Source organism: Caloenas nicobarica, chromosome 5 (genome assembly GCF_036013445.1).
Source record: "Caloenas nicobarica isolate bCalNic1 chromosome 5, bCalNic1.hap1, whole genome shotgun sequence".
NCBI classification, from domain to species: Eukaryota; Metazoa; Chordata; class Aves; order Columbiformes; family Columbidae; genus Caloenas; species Caloenas nicobarica.
This window is the reverse complement of record NC_088249.1, coordinates 64527406-64543604: the sequence shown is the minus strand read 5'-3', so window position 1 is coordinate 64543604 and position 16199 is coordinate 64527406. Positions and strand designations below refer to the sequence as shown.

At 46.6% G+C, this 16199-nt stretch overlaps 1 protein-coding gene across 1 annotated transcript; it reads right to left on the bottom strand.

Annotated features, from left to right (window-relative positions):
• Positions 1 to 6751: 6751 nt before the first annotated feature.
• Positions 6752 to 11357, bottom strand: DBX1 (developing brain homeobox 1). Its single transcript, XM_065636493.1, has 4 exons — positions 10828 to 11357; positions 10255 to 10353; positions 8391 to 8593; positions 6752 to 8067 (listed from the first exon to the last, which is right to left on the bottom strand). The coding sequence occupies exons 1-4, from the start codon at positions 11180 to 11182 to the stop codon at positions 7693 to 7695; spliced, it is 1032 nt and encodes a 343-aa protein (XP_065492565.1). The 5' UTR covers positions 11183 to 11357; the 3' UTR covers positions 6752 to 7692.
• Between the last annotated feature and the right edge of the window lie 4842 nt (positions 11358 to 16199).

The window sequence follows — 16199 nt, the reverse complement described above, 5'->3', positions numbered from 1 at the left end:
ACAGGTCTTCACTTGCTCTGGCAGGTCTTTCAAACTATTTTCATTCTCATCTCTGGAGAATTGATTTAAAGGAAGGAAACTTATGGGCATTAAGCAATTCAGTTCCACATGTTATTACATTTTCCTCTTCACCTACTTTATAGAGACACTATGATTATACAGTAATAAACTTACATTGGCTGGTAAGAACACGTAGGAATCTTCTCTCCTTTCAAATAAATGCTCTAACTTCAAAAAAGATGTACTCTCTTCAGAAAGCATAAATCCAATAACCTCTGCACATAAAGTGTAAGGGATAATTCTCAACAGTAGTGGTTTTTTTCCTGGAAACTATTATCTATTCATATTTCTGCTTATTTGACAGTTCCTTGTAGTTATCTTGTCCTCTGTCACTGATTCAAGCTATGAATGTTGATAAGACAGATTCACCTATATCAAAGAAAAAGTTTTGAAACATAATAAATTCTGTTAAAAATTTAAGATCTACATTCAAGTCAGTTTAATCTAAAAATAGCCTTCATTTTTCTTTCAATAATGCAGCAGTGCAAACTGTAACTCAGAGTTGATCTGTAGTGTGGGCTTCAACTGTCCCTCCGCAGCATTTTTCCAGAGGCAGAATGGTGTTGGACATGCTCAAGTGGACTTTTCTATGTTCCGTAAACTTCCTTTGATTCACAGAATTGCATGTTTTAGAATTGGCCCTAGAAAACACTCCAGCCCTGATCTTCAATAGTGTTTGAATCAATACTGGACTGCCCCCAAAATTCTTAATGTCTCTCAGGAATTCTTCTTCCCTTTCTTTCCTTTTTTGGCCTCCTCATTCCTCCCCCATGTTCTTGTTCTTCTCTGCTCTGTGCACACCGTGTTGTACACTCATCTTCACTTTTTTTTTTTTCCTTTTTTAACCTTTATTGAGAAGGCACAGGTCCATTGCTGAACAGCGCAGGGAAACCAGTTACAAATGCTGCCAACAAGGCAGAGGGATTTAAGAACGTCTTTGCTCGTGTCTTTACTGGCTTTGGTGGAATCCAGATCGCATCCTCAAGTAGCTACAACAACGTCGGCGTTGACCCACCAGAAGTGGAAGTAGGACTGGTCTGCATCCTCTTGCAAGGGCTCCATCCTCATAGATCTATGGGCCTGGGCAGAACCCACCCCAGGGTGGGAAGAGAAGGGACGGGCATTGTTGCAAGGTGACTGTTTGTAATCCTTGAAAAGCTGTGGAGATCAGGGGGTACCCCTGACAACTGGAAGAGGGTAAATGTCAAACCAGAGGCCTCAGGAAACTACTGGCCCAACTTACTTCAATCCCTGGGAAAGTAATGGACCAAGTCCTCTAATAAAGCAGGTGATTGGGAGAATCCAGCATGGATTTACCAAAGGTAAATCACGCCAGACTTACATGATCACCTTCTACAACAAAATAACATTTTCTGTCTAGGGCGGGGAGCACAGTAGATGTCATTTACCTGGATTTCAGCAAGGCGTTTGACAGTTTCCCAGAGCCCTCTCCTGGACAAACTGGCAAAATACAGATTGGTTGGGTGATGAATTAGGAAACTGGCTACCAGGCAGCATTCAGAGTGTGGTGGTCAATAGTTTTTTTTACTCACTAGTGGGGTCCTCCAGGGATCAACAGTGGGCCCCATGCTGTTCAATATCTTCTGGATGACGGGACTGAAAGCACTCTCACCAAGTGGTGACACTAAACCAGGTGGTGAGGTGGACATGTCAGAAAAGAGAGCCATCTTACAGAGGGACCTGGACAAGTGGGCTAGCAAGAGCAGGGTGAAGTTCAGCAAAGTCAAGTGCAAGGTCTTGCACCTGGGATGATGGAACCAGGGAGCCCAGTACAGGCTGGGGAGCAGCCTTGCTGAAATGGACCTGAAGGTCCTGGACAACAAACTGAACAGGAGTCGACAGCGTAACGAAGGCAAATTGGACCCCGAGCTGCATCTGCAGGGGCGTTATTAACAGAGATAAGAGATGTGCTCATCCCACTCTACTCAGCACTTGTTGGGACATACCTGGCGTACCGTGCCCAGTTCTGGTCCCCACAATTAAAAAATAATGTGAGTAGATGGGAAAAGGTCCAAAGGAGACCCACACGGAAGACCAAAGGGCAAGAGAAACTGCAGTATGGTAAAGACTGAACTAGTTAGGTCTCTTCTCACAGCAAAAAGAAGGCTCAGGCTGGACGTCACCCCAGCACTCTGGTACTGACAGAGCAGCTACAAAGAGGATAGAGTGTCTCTTTTCACGAAGAGCCATATGGAGAAAACAAGAGGCGATGGGTACAAATTGCACTGGGAGAGCTTTTATCTTGATTTAAGGCATTTTTTACAGTGACAACAATCATTCACTAGAATAAACTCCCCAGGGATGTGGTAGAACCCCCATCACTGGAGGTTTTCCAAGATATGATGGAACGTCTCGCCTAGGCTTCCTTTCTGATGAAAGGTTGGACCAGAGGACCTTTCTAGACCCCTTCCAGCCTGGGCTGGTCTATGATTCTATGAAGCACTTTAATCTTTTGCTGATTACAAGGGAGATAAAACTAGGTAAAAGCAGCACACCTAGCACTTGTGGAAGTTCAGTAAAGGCAGCCCTGAGAGGTCCTGGCTGCTCTGCTGGGCTTTCCCTGCTGTTGCATCCCTGCCATGTGAGTAGGGAAAGGGATGGTGGTGTGTTTTTCTGAAGTTTGAAGGACTTTATTTATTTAGATCAGGTTCAATCCTGGTTGAAAAATAGAACAGCCCTAAAGATGCACATTTAAGATCATTTAATACCAAGGCCTGGCAGAAGGGATGATCTTCTACACTTGTTCTCCATCCTCGCTGAGCATTTCTGCCACATGTACTTCTGATGCACTGGTAAGGAGTTCCGGGTGCTAGACCAGCTGAAATCAAAACAAATCAAGAAAAGTGAACACTTTTCTGTTCTTCAAACTGATCATTTTAGGCCAAGCTATGTGCCAATGTGTGTGCATGGGTTGGGACTGTGGGGAGCAAGAGGAAACACAACCAGGAGTGAGACCCTGCCTTGTTCCTCTTGACAATAGCAGAGCCCACAGCTGTTGTGTCAAACTCTACCTTAAACTTCCCAGGTGAAGATTTTTGAATGCCACCAGTGTTTTTGAGGACCGACCTTGGATTTTTTTCAAAGATCTCTGGTTTTCCTTAGGATGAGGGTTTAGCTTTTCATGAGCCTCAGCCTGCACTGGTTGCTTCTGGAAACTACGGCCTTGCATCTTGGGCTCTGTTTCTTTAAGACGACCGTAATGTTCAAACTTTCTGAGAGGACAAGTGTGCTTTAAAATAGGTAATTTAATATTTTATTATTATTATTATTATTCTTTTTTGGCTCAGCTGTGACATTCTCAAGCTCTGCAGTACTGAAAGGCGGGGTGGCTGGCGAGAATTTTTTTGCTTACTGGTGTTAGGAAAGACAGTGTTTCATGTAGATGGGATAAACATACTTTCCTGCGTATGGCGTTACCATCTGTACCTTATTAGATGATTTCTACACATACAGATAAGTGTTTTTTCAATGGGCGCATGGCAGTATTGGCACAGTGCTCCCAATACGGGGCTGTGCAGGAGGCTGTGTTCATTGCCTGCCCTGGCTGTGGCACTGGTGACAATGGTTCCAGTTCTCCCAGTTTGTGCGGGGCACTGGCTGAGCAGCCCTTCAGCTGGGGCAGGGACTGGAGGGGTGACACGGGGGGACCCTGCGCATCCTGGGCACAGTCTGGCGCTCACGGCTGAGGATGCTGCCGTATGGCTCTACAGGTAATAACAGCACAGACTTCCTGAGAAAGTGATTTATTTTCTTTTCTTCCCCTTCCAAAAAGCCACTCTCCCACACTGGGCGAGATCAGAGTTACAGCAGGCACAGATGTTGAACCAGCTGGGTTCTCAAGGGATGAAATAATTGAGTATTTGCTGCCCTGAGCTCACAGTCACCAAAGATAAATCCCCTTCTCTGCCTTTCCCATTCCACAGCGTCAGATATTTCCGTCTTGGCTGTGAGAAGGAAGAACAGACATACAAGACCACTCAGGCCACTGGGTCTTTAAAAACAGCACTTTAATATCATGAAGCACCAGTTTTTATGGGAGTGCATTACACACAGGATTACTTTGTTCCAGAGTTTCGAAACCTGTGGATGCCACTAGTCAATATGGAAATCTTTCCATCTCTGTGAAGCCAGGAAAGGCTTGTTATCACCTTTCCCAAAGCATACAGAGGGTTGCGTTAAAAAAATAAATACATTTTTTAAAAAACCAAAAAAATTCTAGGGCCAGCAGTTTAGTATTAGCCTCACCAAGATCGGCGAGCTTCAGGGAAGAGGGTTGGGGTGGCCTCTGGCACTCTTGATGTCAACAACAAATTATGAAATGTTTTGCTCTTAGAAACACACCCCAGCTGAACTCCCAGCCTCGTGCACACCAGGAGCGAACACAATTGTCATCAGATCCTCCTAAAGCAACTGGAATCTCTCCACATTTGAAGTAGGACACTAAGTATATGCCTCTGACATAAGCCCTCAGAAAGGGCAGGTACTTCTGCGGGGCTCCCCTTGGCACAGCTGTCCTGCGTGAGCCATCGCATGGCAGCTGTGAGCTTTGCCTTCACCATCCAGGGGTTAAAATGGGAGCCTTGGAGGAGGAGACTTCTTTTCTGCAAGCTACAGATATGGCCTGGCGGTTGGTGGTAAGTAAGAAATGAATAAAGTAATAAACTCTTTAATGTCATGTTAAGGTAGCCCTGAATCTCAAGCGGTTGTGCTTGGTGGTCGTACAATATTCTTTTTGCTATAAGACTACTGAAGGAGGCGCAGGAAGAGTAAGATTGATAAATGTCATGTTTCAGGTAAGGTGTTTTCCCCCTTGAATAGCAATTCCAGGATATTTTTCCTTTAGTAAGGATATTTGCGTGGCAGAATAAGGTGTAATAGCACTTATGGTGAAAGGAGTAGTTTGAAATAACTGGTTTTGGTAACATTCTAAGTGCAGATAAACTGTAAAGAGCAGAAGGTGTCAGATAATTAGAACCAGAAGGGATTACGTATAAGTGATACCTGTTCTTGCTTTGAACACACTCCTTTCTTGAGTATTGTGATGTGTGTGATGGTACCTGTGGTTTGTGGAGTAGCCAACGAATTTTAAAACAAAATATGTGTTTTGAATTAGATCTGTCTTTATAGGTCAGTTAACTATAGTCTTCTGCTTATTGTGCTAGTAAAATTTAAGGTATAAGTAATTGTCATGGTCTGCTTTATCACTTAAAGTCAATAGGTGGATAATAATACATTATCTGGTATCTACACTGTTGAAAATGCATGTAATAGCTTGTTTGTCTAAGCCTGGATGAGCATTTGGGTAGATTGTGCCAGTTGCTGTTTGTGCGACCTTTCGGGTATACTTGGGAGATGTGCTGCTTTGTTGGAAAAGCTTTTAAAAAAAAAAAAAAATAATTAAAAAAACCATAACAACAACAAAACCACAACACCAAACATAGGCTGTTTCACTTTATTTTGTGTTTTGTGGGATAAATACTGCCCTATTATCTCAGGTGTGTGTTATCAACTGCTAATGGCTGCAAGGTGTTAGAGGGGTTGAAGATTATTGCAGTGACAGTGTGTCCCGGGTCAGGTGTGTCCAATTACCTAATTGCAGAGCAGCTGGAGACCTGGAACAGGCTTCTTAAGGGGGTGGTTGGTGCCCCCATGCCTGGGAGAGTTTTGGAGACATTTGGGCAATGTCCTTATTAATGTGCTTTATTTCTGGTCAGCCCTGAAGTGGTCAGGCAGTTGGACTAGATGATGGTTGTAGGTCCCTTTCAAGGGGAATCATTCCCTTCTCCCTTTCCTGCCTTTCCTCGGGGCTGTGGCAATGGAGCACGCAGGGACAGTTGTGTTTGAGTGATGTCTGCTGCATTTGTTTATTTTCTTTTAGCACACCATGAGTGGTGGGCATTAGAGTCTGTGGAGCAGAAAATAAGCTTCATAATGAACTCTCTGTTTCAGCAGAGTTGTGCTACCTGTATGCAAGGAGGAGAACGTTGATATTTCTGTAATGTGTATTTGAATCTAAAAACAAATATGTGTGCAGTTATGGATTTGCCTTGCATTGTAGAAGTGATTCTTGACTGGACTCAAGGCTGAAGAGCTGTCTTAAGACTGTCTTTTCCATTCTGTTTCTTTACACCATAAGAATATTCTAATTATATGTTCCCAGTCTACAAACTGTAGTATCTTAGCAGGGTCATGCAGTGCAAGTGTTCAGCCCTTGAACTGCCTGGGCAATAACTGGAAGGAAGGAGGAGAGTCAGAAGGGCTTTAGAGGGGAGCACAGCAGAAATCAAGTTGCATTTAAACGCAAGGAAGGAAAACCTGTATTCATTTTAACTGCAGAAAATCTTTAATCTTTTGCTTGGGTCGCTCCCTAGTTAAAATGCAGGTAGATATTCTTTTATTTAATTTGAAGCTGATGAATTCTTATCAAATCACTATGCTGTTGACAAAATATAGTTTTCTTTTCTTACTCTGCTCAGTCCCAGACACAACCTACAACCACCTGTAAACAGAAATCAAGTACTACTGAATGATCAAACTTGGAAATCTACTCTTTTATTTGGCAATCATTTACTTTATTATATATACATATTTAAAGTCTGTACATGGTAAAATACAAAATAAAAGCATTTCTTTATAAGTTACACAATTAAACAGCTACATTTGTCTGTACTTTAGCTGTCATTTAATTAAAAAAAAAAAAAGGAGAGGAATCTTGTTGAGCCATCGTTATGTTCATTCACAATAACCTTGGTATAAAACATCCATACAGAGTAAGTGTACAAAATAGTGTACAGTTCATATAAGCTGTGCAAAGACAGCAAAGTTCAGTCAAAAATCAAAGAGGCATATCCACTTTCCTCTGTCCACATCATGGATAGCAGAAGCAAAGTGAAAAATAAGGACAGGCCTGTGGGCAAAAAGATGGGTTAGACAGTGCTCTCAATGCAATGTTGATGCATAAATTAAAATGAAAAGCATATAAGTATATAAGGTCTCCATTACACAAGGCAAACTTGCATTATACATTAGAAGTCATTCCAGGGATTTCAGTGGTTGTGTTGCACAAGTATTGTGCTATTTGGGGTGAGGAAGGAGACAGCGTTTGTTCTGTGTCTGTCAATAATGCTATTTTTGGACGGAAGGGTTGCTGGTTCAGACCAGTCTTCGCTGTTTTGAAATCTTAATAGTAGCTGGAAATTCACTTGAAAGGTAGTGAAAATGGCCACAGCATCTATATTGTATTTTTTGTTGTTTCTTACCTGGAGAAAAAAAATTTCCCCTCTCAACAGGATGTACTTTCCTTCCTGCTATAAAGCAAGGAGCTACCTGTTGCTTGCTTTCAAGAGAAAACACCTAATTGAGTAAATGTTGATTGTTAAGCAGAGAAAGTTATGAAAAGGTTAGCAGTTGCTATGAATATAGAAACCTTGACCTGGGGCAAAAAAATAAGGAATAGCTAAAGTAGAAAGTCTTGCAGCTACACGATGAAGAACCTGCTCTGGAGAAGTATGTGGACTTTTGGGTGGGACATCACCTCTTCAATTTATAGCATTCTGTTTTATTTACAACTTTGCAGTGTCCCCATGTGATGGTAGGGGCAGGCAGGGTGATCTAAGAGACTGTAATCTCCTCCTCTTCATCTTCCCCTTCATCATCCTCTTCCTCTGAGTCTGAGAAGTCTGAAGGTTTGCTGGGGCTGCTAGAATGGGATGGAGAAGGAGACGTATGGGAGTCCAGTCTGTCCCTCAAGTGTAGATGTTCTGGGGACTGGTGGTAGGTTAAAGGATGCCGGGGGCTGGGTGGGCACACGGCAGGAACTTCTTCCTCCTCCTCCTCTCCTGAACATTTCTTGCCTACGTCACTGAGGTCTGGGTGAGGGTTGAACTTGGTGGGTAGAGTCTGTTCTCTGCAGCCACCAGAGGAGAGGAGCTCTCTTTCTTTGGAGTTTCTCCACTTCATCCTCCTGTTCTGGAACCAGATCTTCACCTGGGAGGCAAAGCAAAACAGAAATGAAACAGTTCAGTAACACGGGGACCAGGAAAAACCTTTTTGTTGCATGCTTGAAACCCTGCTTGTGCCCAACCAAAGCTAACGGGAACCACAAAACCTGACCTTTGGAGACCCTAGGAGAGGGGCTGGGGGGCAATAAGGCCATGGTCCATCCTGTCCTCCTCGCCCAGCTGGGGATTGTGCTGCTCTGTTGACGCTTACAGCCCTGCAGCTCACTCAGATCCCATTTTCCTCCCCTTCTCTCAAGCTGCCCCAGAGATGGGCAGCCCAGCTCCTCACACCCCCTCTGCCCTTCTCACCTGCGAGTCCTTGAGACCCAGCTTGGCCGCCAGCTTCTTCCTGTCAGGTTTGCTGATGTACTTCTGCTTCTGGAACATCTTCTCCAGGGCCTTGCGCTGCACGTCGGAGAAGACGGCGCGGCGCAGCATCCCCCGGCGGGGTTTGCCACGGGCGGCCAGCGGCCAGGAGAAGGTCCCGGGGATGGGGACCACGGCGGAGGCAGCTGTTGGGGGGACACACAGCACTGAGCAGAGTGGGACCAGCACCCACTGCCCCCCTCCCTTTGGGTGGGCACCCATCAACCTGGGGTCGTGAAAAGGAGATTTAGGCTTAACTAAGCACCAACCCCGCTTTCAGCCAGCGATCGCTGGGATTAGATCTATCAACTCAAACGTGTAAAATGGATCAATAGTGGCCGGTTTTGTTGGGAGATTCAAAGGTCTCTGGCCTGAAAAGGCAAAGCGAGGCGTACTGGCTAAGATAGAGGTATAATAAAAAAGCTTTCCCTCCCACTCAGAAGCATTTGATTTTTTTTTTTTCAGATGCTTTTATTATTTCAGATGCTTTATTATGCTCGAGATGAAAATGAGGACTTTTCTGATTCTGAACAAAACCGCTCCTCTTCAGATGCAGTTTTGATCAATCAGTATTCATCTTTTTATATTAATCTCTTCTCTCCCCCATTCCAAAGTTGGAGAATTCAAGCCGAAGACATGAAAAGTAACAGCTAATTAGCACATTGCCTAGTTCCCAATGGCATTGGTATGATAAAAAGGGCAGAGTTTCTCCTTAAAAAAAAAAAAGGGGGGGGGGGGACCTCCCCAAGAGAGACAGAGATGCTAATGAAGCGTGAATGGTAATTGTGTAGTAATGAACTAACAGAAAAAGACTGAGGACAAGCAGCTAACGCCATATATTATTGGAACAAAAGAGATTTACACTTTCAAACTAAACACAACGGCATGCCAGGCTCCTCGGGAGAATACTGATGGCACAATCGTCCCTTTCCCCAAATCATTTTCATTAAATGGACATGAAAAGCTATTTATAAAGCTCAAGTTGTTTTTGTTAGGCTATTCACATGCTGGAGAAAGGAAGCAAATTCCATTATCCGGAGGATGAATGGAAGAGCTTGGGTTATTTTTTTTTCCCCTCTCTCCCCTTCCCTGTTTTCTTTTTAAATTAATAGCTTGTTTGTGTAATTAGATTTTTTTTTTAATTGTTCCCTCGGCACCATAATACTTCAGTGCTGTAAGAATCCTACCCCCGAAGCCTTGCTTTCCCGCCGAGACCTTGTTGTTTGAATAACCAGTGAGGGTCTAAACGCCAAGCGATGAAGCGGGAGAGCCCGAGGTGAAGGAGGGTCGGGTCGGTACGCGGAAAGGAGTCACGCCGTGCGCTCCATCCGCATGTCAGCGCGGGGCGGGGGGGGAGCGGCAAGATTTGGGGAGGGGACGGGGGACACAGGGCGGAGCGCAGGTTTGCAGGGGAGCGCGCTGCCTCCCTCCGCCTGCGCGGAGCGTGCGGCGGGGTTTGCGCGGGCGCGCAGCTGCGGGAGCTGACCGCTCCCCTCGTGGTGCTGAAAGCGGCGGCGGGCGGGAGGGGCTGCCCGGGAGGGAGGAGTTGGGGGGGACCCGCCTCGCCTTGGGACCGTGACAATCCCGGCTAATTTGGCGATCAGCGGGGGGAGCGGGCAGGGGAATGTCAAGCGGTCACTGCCTGTGCTAAATCGGGCATCAAATTGGCGCGACTGATGCTTGAATGTTGTACTCCCTCCAACCTCTGAACTAGAGCATAACCCCCGTTGTGGGAGGGGGACAGAGAATTATTACCGGGCTGTGCCTGGAGAGGGGTCCGCCCGGAGAGAGATTTTGAAAGACCTACCTGGGAAATAGGAAGATCTGATAAAGGGCTGGAAGGATCCTTCAAAGTAGGGGAAGGAGAAAGTCTTTGGATGGACGTTCTGAAGCAACGGGGAAGCTTCTAGTAAATAAATAAAACGAAATTAAGCAGAGGGTTACCACCAGTTGGACTCGACCGCGGGCACGGCTGGGTCTGTAGCTTGGTCTGGGGATCAATGCGGTGATAGTTTTCCCCACCAGAAAAGAGTCAGACTGAGTTCGGAACCGTCAGGCAAAAGCGGCGATATTGCTGTGATGGTTTTGCCGGCAAAGCGGCACCCGGGATGGCAGAGTCAGTCAGGAAACCCGTCTGTGGGAACCCCCTGCCCGCCCGCCCGCTCCTCCCGTCCGTCCGGAGGCGGCGGAGGGGGGACGAGCAGCCTGCCAGCGCTCCCCATCGCCCTCAAATATGAGCGCTGCCGGAGGGTTCTGCAGCTCGGTAGCAGGTTCTCCCTCCCTTTCCTAAACCGCCTCCCTCCTTTTCCCCCAACTCCGCCACCCCGCTCCTGCCGCCCGTGAGTTCCCCGGAGCCACGGACCGGGATCGGGCCGCTTACCGGTGCGGGGGGCGGAGGAGAGGATGGCGTTGACCCCAAACTTCAGGAAAGTGGAGTCGCTGCTGGAAGTCTGTGGCGAACAGATCCTTCTGGAGCCGGCGGCCGTGGTGGAGCTGGCGAGCTCCGGCGTCCCCGAGTCCGTCCTGGAGGCTGAGGTTGGAGGGGACATGCTGGGCGGGGGGGCAGTCCTGGGCAGGTAGCTGGTGGGCCTGCTGATCCGGATCAAATCTTCCACCAGGAAGCTGGAATGGCTGGAAAAAGCTGACTGCAGCGATTGAGGCAAGGTGAGGGTGGGAGTCGGCCGGAGGAGGCTGGGGTAGCCGGCCGGCGGAGCGATGAGGCTGGGGAACATCATCCCTGGGGCCGCTCGTTTGTTTGTTTGTTTGCTTTTGGTGTAGTTTGTTGGGGGGTTTTTTTGGTTTTTTTTTTTCTGCTTTGAAAACCTCGTTTCAGTAAAGATCCAGCCAGCAAGCCTGGCGGGGTTCTCTCTGCCCCTTCTTCCTAGACGATGGGTTTTATAGTGGTCAGCCCCGCTGTGGCTCTTTCAAAAGTGACAGCCCCAACAATGGGGTTCAACAAAGTTCTCCACTTGAGCTTCATTCAGGGCGAGCTCCGGGCTTCTCCATTGGTCCGGGGCTGCAATTTATGATTGGATTAGACTTCATAAGCAACTGGGGCACAATGGCCCCGCCACAAAGAAAGTGTAGTCATCAATTTTGCATATTGACCGCCTCTTTGGAATACAGCGCTCCAAAGGCTCCCAGCAGGGTTTTGTTCAGAGGCAACACACACAGGCTAATTAAATGCCTATTTAAAAGTTTCGAATGACATCTTGCCTCGTAGAAAGGGAATTATTTAAAGAAAGCACTAAATTTATTTGCCGCTCCCCTGCTGAGTTTAGGAAATAAACCAATAAATATTCATATAAATTTATCTGCGGGCTCTCAGAAAAGCATGGGTTTTGTGGAATGGAAAATACAAATTAGAAAACGTGGAACTAAGCTCTGTTGGGCGGTGGGGGGAAATATTTGGAGAGCAGATCCCGTCGTGATTTGAGCACGTTCTGCCCTCTGCTATTAGTATGCGGCAAAATTTGTGCGTGTAGTTGGGGTTATTTTTCTATCTGCATGTCAAAGGTCCGGCATAAAGTGAGTTGGATGTGCTACCCTCTACTTTCAGGATCCGACCTTCATAAGAGTCTTCTGTACGTGTGCTCAGGGGCTAAGCTTGCCCATATCGGACCGAAATGTGAGCCTTATTGTAGCTGAGAAGAACTCTGCTCCCAGAAAATCTGAACATTGAAAAGATCCGAACAGCTTTGTGGGATCAGAGCAGCCCCCTCAGGTTCTCAGTCTGATGGTCCTTTTAAGCTTATCTGCATTAAGAATAGTGGAAATTAAGGCAACGTTCTAGCATTTGGATCCTTTTGGCTGAAGTAGTCTGAGCTAGGCTCGGTTTTATCGGTATCGGTGGCTCGAAGCCTTCTGGACGCCGCCAAATTCACTTGAATTCGCTTTGTGCATGCGCAGAATTTCTGGAGGTGTATTCAGCTCGGTGCCGCAGAGCCCAAAGCCCCTCAACTTTGGTGCGAGGGACAAATGACATCGTCTAACGGAAAAGTAGAAAACGGGGATTTTTTTTTCTCGCAGCGAGGTTTTGTTTGTGGTGGCAAATATGGAAATGGGCGCGAGTGGAGTTAATATCCTTTGGTGCTGGGTGATGAAAGCGACTATTGAGAGCGGTTTTACCTGATTTCTCTGTTAAAGACGGTAACAGATGTGTTAAATGTCCTATGTTTTAAAAGCACCCCATTCAGTCCTTTGGTGTGGCTGAACCTTTGCAAGCAGAAGTGTGCAGCTCAACCATGCAGCCTTTATCCTATTAACCATGAACTAACTGTCACCTTCAGCTGTTTTCCCTTTTTACTTTTTAACACAAAGCTTTCTCAAAAATCTTATTAACCAGCTTTATTTCTCTCGATGGTTTTTGTCCGGACGTTTTGTGTCGATTATCTCCATGTCGATGCTTTAACCATGCAATAAAAGTGCATCTGCGATTTATATCACATTAGGCAAGAAAGAAAGCCTGTTAAACCTCTCCCTTGATTCAAATCAAAAAGTTATTTATTGGGGAGGACGCAATCAGCCCTCGAAATTGTATGATCCTGACAAGCTTTCCCGGTGCTGTACGCCGGCCTCCAGCAGATGAGCATCTGCAGAAGGCTGACTTGGAAGATCCGCTGTCTGAAAGCATCACTTCGAAACAAAACCTCGCTCGACTTCCCCCCCCGCCGCCCCGCCCCTCCCCAGTTTTGTTAATCTTGACGCTTAGCAGGTAAAGAAAACAAGGAAGGCAGGCGAGGGCTGAGCCTAAAAGGGTTCAGGGGGTGGCGGCGGCGGGTCCCCGGCACCTGCCCCGCGTCCCCGCCGGACACCGCGACGGGTGTCGGGGTGGGGGGAGCAGCGGGGGCTGCCCCATCCAGCTCCGGGTTTCGCTTTTTTCTCTTCTCGCCCCCACTCCGGAGTTATCTCAAGCCCGTTTATACGCATGGCTGCTTTCAAGGTGTTACTTAGCAAGCGAGTGGGACGGGAGCGGATGGAAAAAGCAAACAGGGAGTTCCTGAAAAAATAATTGATTTGCACCCCTCCTAGCCCACTTGTCACCCCCCCCCCCCCCATCTCGGCTTTTCCCAACACAGCTCCAGCTTCTCGGAGCAGCCCGGGCGGATCCGAGAACACTTAGTTTTTTACAGTCATTATACGTTTCCTTTGAGATGATTTACTCCTTTCTTTACATATACATCGGGGGCATTTTGCCTGACTATAGACCAACTGCTGCTAATTTCTCTGGTTTAAAAAAGGAGGTCTGACATTTTCTGGAAGGTTGGGTCAAACGCATGCTGGGGCACACGTGGACCCAGTTCCTTGTGATGCGTCTGAGCACACTCATAAAGAATTCCTTAAGCACCAAGGCAAAAGGGACTAGACATCTATTGAAAGGGAAGATAGACCATAAGAAACCAAGAAATCAGACGAAAGGATCTTATTTTAAGTGATCTCCTTTGGAAATTTCTTTTCAAAGGCAGTGATCATTTAAGAGAAAGGGAATTCTAATGTCTCAGGATAAAACCTGTGACTAATGCCGTTTGACCTATGCTCATGCCGTTTTGTGCTTCCTGCCATTCATTTTAATGTCGTTATCTTCAAATTTATTTCTTAAAAGTCACTTACTTTCTTTGTCGCTAAAGGAAAAAAAAAAAAGTAGAAAAGAGGAAAAAAATTATCCACAAACCCCAAAACCGCCGGGAGCGAGGCGGGTGGGGGGGGGTGGTGTAGGTCTCGAAGCCTGCGTGTGTCCCGGTCCGAGGCTGGTAATCCGCATGAAATTGGGAGAGCCAGCACTTCAAATCCGGAGACCAAAGAGCCGGGGCCGGGCCAGCGCCTGCCCGCAGCCGCGGAGCCGCGCTCGGCAGCACCCGTCCCGCTCCCCGGGCAGCCCCGACGTCTCAATCACCGACCCCACGGGGAAACCACCCCACGCAGGACCAGCCCCCGAACCGGGCCGGTCCCCGGAGCTTCCCGCAGGCCGGTGAAAGCCAAATTCTCCTCCCCTTCCCGAACCGGGACCCCGAGCGGAGCCCCCGCTCCGCCGCCTCCGTCCGCAGCCCCGCGGCTTCTCGTTCTCCGAAGCTACGGAGGAAGCGTTTGTGTGTGTGTACACCTTTTATTATTATTATTGTTATTGTTGTTGTTGTTATTATTATTATTATTCTCCCGGGGGAAGGGATGTTACGTCCCCGGCGCGTCCCGACTCCCTAACGATGCTTATCGACCTCGCCGGGAGCTTGAATGAAGGCTGCGGGGGCGAAGCTCTATTAAGACACCTAAGGCTTCACCTTTAGAATTCAAGCACAAGGAACAGTAACTGTTGGTTCGTTCAACGCTCTTCTAGATCCCCCCCCTTTTCTTGAAAATCCTTCTATTGTGCCAATCAAGCAGATGGTTTGCAGGAAATATAGCTTGGCCCCAGTGACCGAAACTAATTTTAACTAGCTTTCCAAGCCTGGCACGTTTGTTTTGCTCTTACAAAATAGCTAAAAAAACAGCTGGCAAGGGTGAATTAAACCCATTAAAGACACATTTATAAGAAATTATATTCACATAGGTTGCTTGAAACCCCCCTAAGAGGGGAGAGATGAGCGTATTGAAATGAAAATGTCCCCGAACACACTACCCTCCTTAACATCGCCTGAGAGTCTCAAAACATTTTACTAAATAGATTAACTTGACTATTGTTTCGCATCACATTTATCAGCTTCATTAAGTGAATAGCTGAACAAATATATTACGCATGCATGAAAAGCTCTTTTGGGGGCTGCCTTATTGTGTCCTCAGCCCTGACAGGTGGTTAACTGTGTTTCTCTCCCCTCTCCCCCTCTCTCTCCCTGCGCAAAGAAAGAGGGATCTCGGACAGAGCGCGCAGCCCAGACTTGGCAAAGGGACCTGGAGGGGAGAGTTACTTTCTTTTCCCTCACCATTCATGCTGGCCAGCCCAGAGTGCACGCAGCCTGAAATGCAACCAGATGATCCGATCATGTCAAAAGTAATTAACTTTAGTTCGGTCTCTGTGTCTTGCTTGCGCTTTGCTAACTCCTTCCAAGCCTGTTTAATTTGCATCCTTTCTTCCAAATTTGATTGTTTTTGTCCACTTTGCTGTTTTATCCTTTCCCCAGCCTCCACCTTTTTTTTAAAAAAAATAATAATCCGGGGTCGAACAGTCTCTCTTCTTTCTTCTCCACCGATCTGTCTAATAAACAAACAACACAACCTCCCTAAAAAACAACTCTTTTCATGAGCTAAGATCTGCACATTTGGAAAGCTAGGATTTGCGAAGTGCAATATGGTGTTTTATTCGCTGCTTTAATGATTGTTTAGCACGGTGGAAACTAGCTGGGAATTGGGCAGCGGCTGTTTGGATTCTCAGATGCTGGAGGCCAAGGTCCTGCTTGTTTTAGTTGTGGTCTCTGCCCCAAGAATTTCCGAGTTAGATTGCACAGACGAAGCATGGAGAGTGAGAGAACATGCTTTCCTGTTTCTTTTCTTCAATATGTATTCCTCTCATTTTACTCAAGTAGGTAAGAAGAATTAAAAATCCTGTTGTTGTGTTTGTTTGTTTTTTTTTTTTCTTTCAAATCAGGTCTTAAATCTTCGACTACCACCTCACTGCAAACCAAAGTGGTGATCCTCTGCTTATGACAGTGGCAAATTTCTCTGCTCACCGATTCACTGAAATCTCCGGGCATTGGGTGGATTTAAGTGCTGGGAGTTGAGGATCCTGTTACTTTTTCCACTCAATTCTGTTCCCCATTCTCC

Excerpts from the sequence above, each read along its gene's own strand:
- DBX1 (XM_065636493.1), bottom strand. The coding sequence starts at position 11,182 with ATGATGTTCCCCAGCCTCATCGCTCCGCCGGCCGGCTACCCCAGCCTC. Across the intron at positions 10,354-10,827 it reads CTCCTCCGCCCCCCGCACCG|AAGCTTCCCCGTTGCTTCAG; the intron begins GTAAGCGGCCCG and ends TTTATTTACTAG. Across the intron at positions 8,594-10,254 it reads CAGATCTTCCTATTTCCCAG|CTGCCTCCGCCGTGGTCCCC; the intron begins GTAGGTCTTTCA and ends TCCCCCCAACAG.